General features: G+C 47.2%; 1 protein-coding gene across 1 annotated transcript in view; it reads left to right on the top strand.

Moving 5' to 3' along the window:
• Positions 1 to 3,737: 3,737 nt before the first annotated feature.
• Positions 3,738 to 6,920, top strand: part of ppp3cb (protein phosphatase 3, catalytic subunit, beta isozyme) — a gene marked incomplete at both ends in the record, with an annotated part of 39,467 nt that continues 36,284 nt past the window's right edge. The window contains one exon of the mRNA XM_080501957.1: positions 3,738 to 3,780. Within this exon, the coding sequence (XP_080358083.1) occupies positions 3,738 to 3,780 (43 nt within the window). The remainder of the gene's footprint in view (positions 3,781 to 6,920) is intronic.

Genomic DNA, 6,920 nt, shown 5'->3' with positions numbered 1-6,920 from the left:
ATTTTGAAATTTCCAATTCCCAAACAGCCTAATAATAATCGTATTATTTAATGACGATTCGACTGTCAGAGATACCACCAGGTTAGCACTTATGAAAAATCCTATTTGCAGGTTTAACTGCTGCGAAGAAGACAATTATTCATTCATGGTTCTCTGCTGGGTCTCCGTCGATCAAAGAATGGATAAACCAGTTCAGGGATATTGCCCTCATAGAAAAAAAATCACTGGCTGTAATTCACAAGACTGGGGCATCGTCTGTAGAGGCTTGGGATGCTCTTATTAGTTCTCTCTCACACACACATTTTCTTACAAGCCAATAAACCGGAAAAAAGAACTTGATATTCCAATAATCCTCACTATATTTGTCTTTTTGTATTACTCTGCTTCTGTGTACATGTGCTTGGTGCTTTTATTACTTACTATACTTTTATTTTTATTCTTTGTCTAAAATAATTCAGCAAGGCAATGGTGGAATGTATATATAGTTCTCTGTTTTGTTGGGTTTTTTTGTTTCTGTCTAAAATCCTTACTGACTGTATTTATTCTGTAAAATTCTCTCATGTAACAAAAACAATTAAAAAAAAATTATCACCAAAAAAAGAATAAGTGAAGAAGTGTGGGACTGTGATCTGATGTGAGATGTTGAAAATGGAGCAGAAGGACGGATGTTGATGACACCACCTATCAACATCAGCCGAAGGGCAGTGGATCAGGAGGAAAGGATTTAGGACTTGGGTGCCGATTCTCTGTCATCCCAGATAGATGATTCCTAATTGGACGACTTAGTTTGAAATCGAGGCAGGGGAGGTAAAAAAAAAAAAAAAAATTTTTTTAAAGCATGTTGTTAAGTGAATTATTTGTAACATTTCAGTGACCTAGGATGAATGGTAAACATTGGCAGCCATAGTTCTGAAAACAAAAAAACCCATAAAGTTAAAACATGGATGAAGGCTTTGAGTGATGCGTTCAGGTGCTCGTCAAAAACTTCCGGAAGGCCGTCTTCTGGCATGTTAAGGAGCTGCAGGGCTCACACGGTAGCGACGTTACATGCTTTTTCAGCATTATTGATTTGAAGGATTGAATTTCAAAGTGTCTTCGTAACGGTATAAAGACGTGATTAAAATACGACCATCGCCGACGCGCCCAAAAAAGAAAAGAAACACAAGACCAAGGACACACCCATGCCATACAATCACAACAAAAAAAAGCCTCACATTTACACAAGTTTTTACAAAAACTGTGATAGTTCTTTGCGTTGGAATCTTACATTTACACGTAAACACAGCTACGAACCACCTAAAAATCGGTGAAGATTTAGGAAAACACAGTGTCTCTCCATTTGCACCTAAAGAGGGGTAGAATGTCTCTCCTAACGCCTTATCTTTCACTTCACCCCGGAAGTGTTTTGTGTAGCGGCCAGGATAAGGACTGTCCGAATTCTCAATAAGCAAAGAAAAGGAGGCTCGTTGCTTCCTTTAGAGCCTCTTTTAGTATAGGAACCACTGATGTATCCTTTACCAAAGGAAGTGAGCTCAAGCTGCCCCACAATTCATTGCCGCGACAACATTCAAAGGGACCCGCTCATCCGAGCGTTTACGGAAAATCACCGTGGCGGAAAAATGACCATGTAATCAAAGCAATAGTCTGCAGTGAACCACTTTGAATCATGTAAAACCCGAATACGCTTTTTATAGTCCATTTTGGGAAACTTGTAGTTCTTTCCCCCACCACGGCAGACGTCACTCAATCGCGTTTGCCGTCGCATTATTATGACGTCACCAAGTGAAAGTGCGGTCCCACTGCCACACCAACGGGATCGCCTTTCACTAACTCCTTTAACTCCTCATCTTATCTTAAATTACAGTCCCAAATACTTGTCTGGATTGTTGGGTGCAGTCAAATGACCCAAAATATAAGGTGCGAATGCTAACTCCACACAGAAATGCCCTGTCAAGTCGGCATGAGCGAACTTCATTGCTGCTCTGAGCAGTGCTTGCCACTTCACCACCCAAACACTGTCAGGATAGAGCAAACGCATTTAAAAGCAGTAAGCTGGCCCTGCAGGCTCTTTAGCGCTTCTGTAGCAGAGAGTATAGAAGACATATCAGCTGTAAATGAAGCTCTATCGGAGTCCAAATCAGTATAATGCAGAAAGATATCGAGGTGAAATCCTGCAAACAGTAGCAATCACATATCTCCAGCATCTGAGATCAGTTTCTATCCTCCAGGATGACATTGCAGGCCTCCACAAAGCGGGTTCATCAGAGACAGGCTCCAGAATATGTGAGTGAAGATGAAGGAAAGACTTGCCATAAGTCCTGACTTCAACCCCATCCAACACTTGTGTTGGTGTCACGATAGGCGTGCAGAGTGGCCAACACAACCCTTTGGTTGACGTGTGACGAATGCTGGTTGAAAAATGGGAGCAGGCTGCAGTTGGTTACTAGATGTGGCTTCTGTTTGTGCAATGAGTAAATTGTTAAATTGCCACTACACCTTGATTTTTTTCAGATGTCAATCATCCAATCTCGGTGGACTAAATGGGAAGTAAACAAGGCTTTTCATACAGATGATTTAGTACCAACTAAGGCAACAGAAAAACCCGCAAATCTTTCTATCTGCATTTTGTGTTTATGGCCTCTCTTTTCGACTCAGATTATTTCGTTTGAAGCAATTCGGTTTGCGAAAGATCAAACCCTCATATCATGTATGTTTGTTATACTTTGAGTTTCCTTTCAGTTATTTGTTAATAACATTATGGCTAAAACGCATTTTGTTACAATTCTGGCGCACAGATTAATGTCAAACCCTCCCAAACGCATTGCCTCTGGCTTTATTACAAGTTTGGTCACAGTGCAGGAAAGAAAGAACAAGAAGGAAAAAAAACCCAAAAAACCACCAATCTATGGGTTCACGTGACCATCCGTCAAATAAAATGCTGTACAGTTACACATGCGCCAAAAGTGCCCACTCCACAGTGGAGTCTCTGTCTCGCGGGGGGAAAGCCCTGTAATCAATGTCTCCACAGGATGGCGGTATGAGTCTGAGTCTGAGTCTGAGTGTGTGTGTGTGTGTGTGTGTGTGTGTGTGTGTGTGTGTGTGTGTGTGTGTGTGTGTGTGTGTGTGTGTGTGTGTGTGTGTGTGTGGGAGTTCCTTCTTTCGCCATTCCGGGGTGTTGCCAGTTGCACGGCAGCGCTTGCAGAGGAGGCGTCCTGGTTAGAGGCAGAGTCTGCGCGTCTCTCCTCTCTCCAAGGCGTCTCTTTCGGCCTCTAACCTCCAGAGTCTGATCCCCCCCCTCCCCTCCCCTCCACCTTCCTCCCACCTCCCTTCTTCCTCCACCTTACTCCGCCGCCACCATCCCCAGCCCCACATACCCCCCCCCCCCCTCTCTCTCTCTTAAAAAAAAAAAAAAACGCACACACACAAAAACCCACAAATTCTGGAACCAAGCATGCCACTACAGCAGCTCGGTGTCCGCCTATCCTCCTCCAAAGTCACCGCAGGCACAGCAGCAGGCTTCCCCCTTCCCAGAGCGCGCGGAGCCTCCTCCGAGTGATGCCACTGCTGCAGCGAGAAAAGCACCCAGCCGCCGCGTTTACTGTCCACGTCTGCCGGAGGATCCGACAGGACCATCTCGGCCCTTGACGGAGGAGAGATCCCCCCCCCTCCCACCCCCACACCCCCTTCCCAACCCCCCCCCCCTCCCCCGCGGCTCTTGATCCCGTCCCGACTTCAGGATGTCCGACGGCAACGCAAGTCCCGCCGACCGGGTGATCAAATGTAGGCATGCCAAAAATCCTGCACGGCCAGTGCGCGCTCCTCTGTGCCAATCATCCTGCTCTAACTCATCGCTTGTTTCTTTTTCTGTCTGCATCCCTGTCGCTTTGCACCACTGTCTCTTATCAGCACGTTCCTCTCTGTTCACTCCCCATCCCTCTCTTTTATTAGATTTTTTTAATTATTTGTTTTATTGTTTTTATGTATCATAGCACGTTATAATAAAAAGGAGTGTTTGACTGGAGAGTCAGCATGCATGTGCCTCTGAACCTTTTAGGAGAGGGAGGCGGTGATGGATGGCTAAGGGGGTGGGGGGGGGGGGGGGGGGTATCCGGCACGATACGCCATAATCAGGGTCTTCCCTCGTTATTCTATTAGAATTCACCCCCTCACCGAGGCATTACCCCATTTTCTAACGGGAGGTGGGGGGGGATGTCTCTTCCTCTATGTATAGCCAAAGCAATTGTGCGACACCCTGTGCTGCATGAGCTCCGTACGCGCTCCACTCCTAGCGGTGGTTTCGCGTTACTGAATAATACCCCACAGAGACACACACAGCCGTGAGAGAGTGATAGAGAGAGGGAAAGCAGGGAGGAGAAAGGGAGATGAGCATCTTGTTCCAATGAAACATCCAGCAGTGTGACGATGACAGCGAAAGGCAGACATAAAGGTAAATAAATGTTGCGCGTAAACCGCGATCGTCGGTGTTGTGGTTCTGCTGTGTGGATGTGGACGGTGTCACCGGGATGATGTTGCACGTATGCAACGATGTAAGGAGAGGAGAGGGGGAGAGAGAGAGAGAGAGCGCGAGAGAATGAGGGCGAGATGCTAAAAGGGGGATACTTGTCACTCGGAGGCTCTCACGATTTCGGAGGATTTTTGTCACGCTATTTCTTCGTGGTGCGCCCGGCGGCGCGTCACAGAGACGGTCTTTCTCGCGTTGGATGTGCAGACCACGTCCATATGCTGGCCCACATTCAGCGATCTCGTTTTATTTTTAGTCAAATCTGAGCCGGAGTCAGTTCATCGATCGGTGTCAGTAGGAGGCAGCAGGCTGGCAACTTTGCCAGGCCGAGTACGCACCTCCATGTCCGTGAGTTTGCTGTAAATGAAAACGGGCCTGATGTGATGAACTCACCCTGATGCTGACTGATGTCACGTTTTAGAACCATGAGTGAACACGACTGATCTGTGATGGTCTATAAGTCGACCCCCCCCCCCCCCCCCCTCCTCTCGGCGAGGCCTGAATGTCAGTGGGTGATTCTGCCCCCCCCCCCCCCCCCCCTTCCCCTTCCGCGCGCGTAACGCTTCTCCCACGTCTGCGTAAAGGTCTCCCTGGCTTCCCCCCGCTCTTGTTTTCCCTGAGTGTCAAATGAGAGACAAAATGGAGTGTGGGGATGCTCGGGCTCACGTATCCGAGCCTCACGCGCTCGCCCAAGGATGATGCATATACCGCTCTTAATGGTGTTATTGCATCATTGGATTATGGAATATTTAATGTGTTTAGAGCGTCTGTTTCTGCTGGACGAGTGGGCGGCTTAGGAGTGTGGGTGGGTGGGAGGATGCGAGGAGGGGCTCTCCGGGTTGCGATTCGCGGAGCTTGCACAGATTGTCGCGCTTTGTCGGGTCACAACAAGGCTCTGGCGGGGCGGCAGCAGCGAGCGAGCGAGCGGCCGCGCTTCCACGCAAGCGACGATGCCCGCCCGCATGTCCTCTCCTACTGGCTCCCCTCAATAAACTCACAAGGTCTTTCTGCCGGAAGCAGCGGAGCTGACAGTTCGATGCGTCGCTTGGGCATGCCCCGGTATTCCGTGCGTGCGTCTTGCTGGGGGGTAAAAGAAAAGGGGGGGGGGGGGGGGGGGGTGGTGATGGGTGCACTTGTAGTTTTTGCACGTAGGGCTTCAGGAATACATGTGCATATGCTCTGATGGCTGTGAGGTCTACGTGTGCAGTAGTGCAGGGGCGGTGCTCCAGGAAACGTGGATTCTCCAAACGCAACTATGCCTCATCACTTCCATCCATCCATAAACACCACCCATCAGCACTTTCCTTCACACTCAAATTTCGCAGTAGCTCCTTTACATCTGTGTTTGCACGTGTGGGTCATCAGAGCTCTGGGCTGCAACCACTGGGACACATGAGCGACCTATATCCTCATGCATCATCCAGCTCTCTCACACACACACATGCATCATGCATGTCCTGCCTCACAAGCCACACAGCAAATCATCAGTCAGGTGAGAATGATTTAGTGTGAATGAAGCTGCACAGGGACAGGTTGGGGGGGAAGGGGGCATCAGTCAAACAGGAGTCATTTCTGGCAGACAGAGTGTGCCTGCTAGTCCTATCCCCCCCCATGTTATGGATTTTAACAGATAGAAGGTGCACAGGGATGGATCCAAAGGACACGGCATACTGAGAGCAATGGACAAAGAGGCAGAAAGTGTGGGGGCGAGGTGAGGGAAAGAGGGAAGGAGAGAATGTGACAAGGCCACGGAGGAGGTAAAATAGCTGGGGAGTGAGAGGTGCAGAGGGAAAGTGAGGCAGAGGCATAAAAGAAGCACAAGAGGAGTATTTCACCCTGATGTGTGGCACAACATTGGATTCTGACCTAAATTGATTTTTTTCTATTTGTTTTTGATTTCCTATTATGCATATTGCTTTGTAAAAAAAAACCAAAAAAAACCCCCAACAACAAAATACATAAGGGTGAGGATGTAAAGTTTATTTTCCAGTTCATTTCAAGAACTCTAAAATGTCTGTGGAAAATACTCCCTTTCAACTTGCACTTAATTCAGACTTGAGCACATCAGTATAGATTTTTCCTACTTTGAGGATTTTGCAGAAACAGTGGACAGTCAGAAATGATGAGACGAGGACAAGATGTTCTTCTTTCACCAGTGACATAGAATAGCAATCAAGCTCGTGCAACACATGAACTGTTCTGTTAAAAGAACTCAATAGTTAAATTTGTAATGTGCAGAAAAATCTATTAATGGGGATACCCTTTAATGTAAAAAAAAAATATGGAGATTCCTCCATATTGGGCTTCTGCAGGGTGAATTTCTGACAGATCATAAGGATATAAAACTTTTACATACGAATATGTAAAATTCACAAACATTTTGTGACTAAAATAAATG

Source organism: Blennius ocellaris (assembly GCF_963422515.1).
Source record: "Blennius ocellaris genome assembly, chromosome: 9".
NCBI classification, from domain to species: domain Eukaryota; kingdom Metazoa; phylum Chordata; class Actinopteri; order Blenniiformes; family Blenniidae; genus Blennius; species Blennius ocellaris.
Note: the sequence above shows the minus strand (reverse complement) of the source record. Positions and strands in the feature narration are given on the sequence as shown.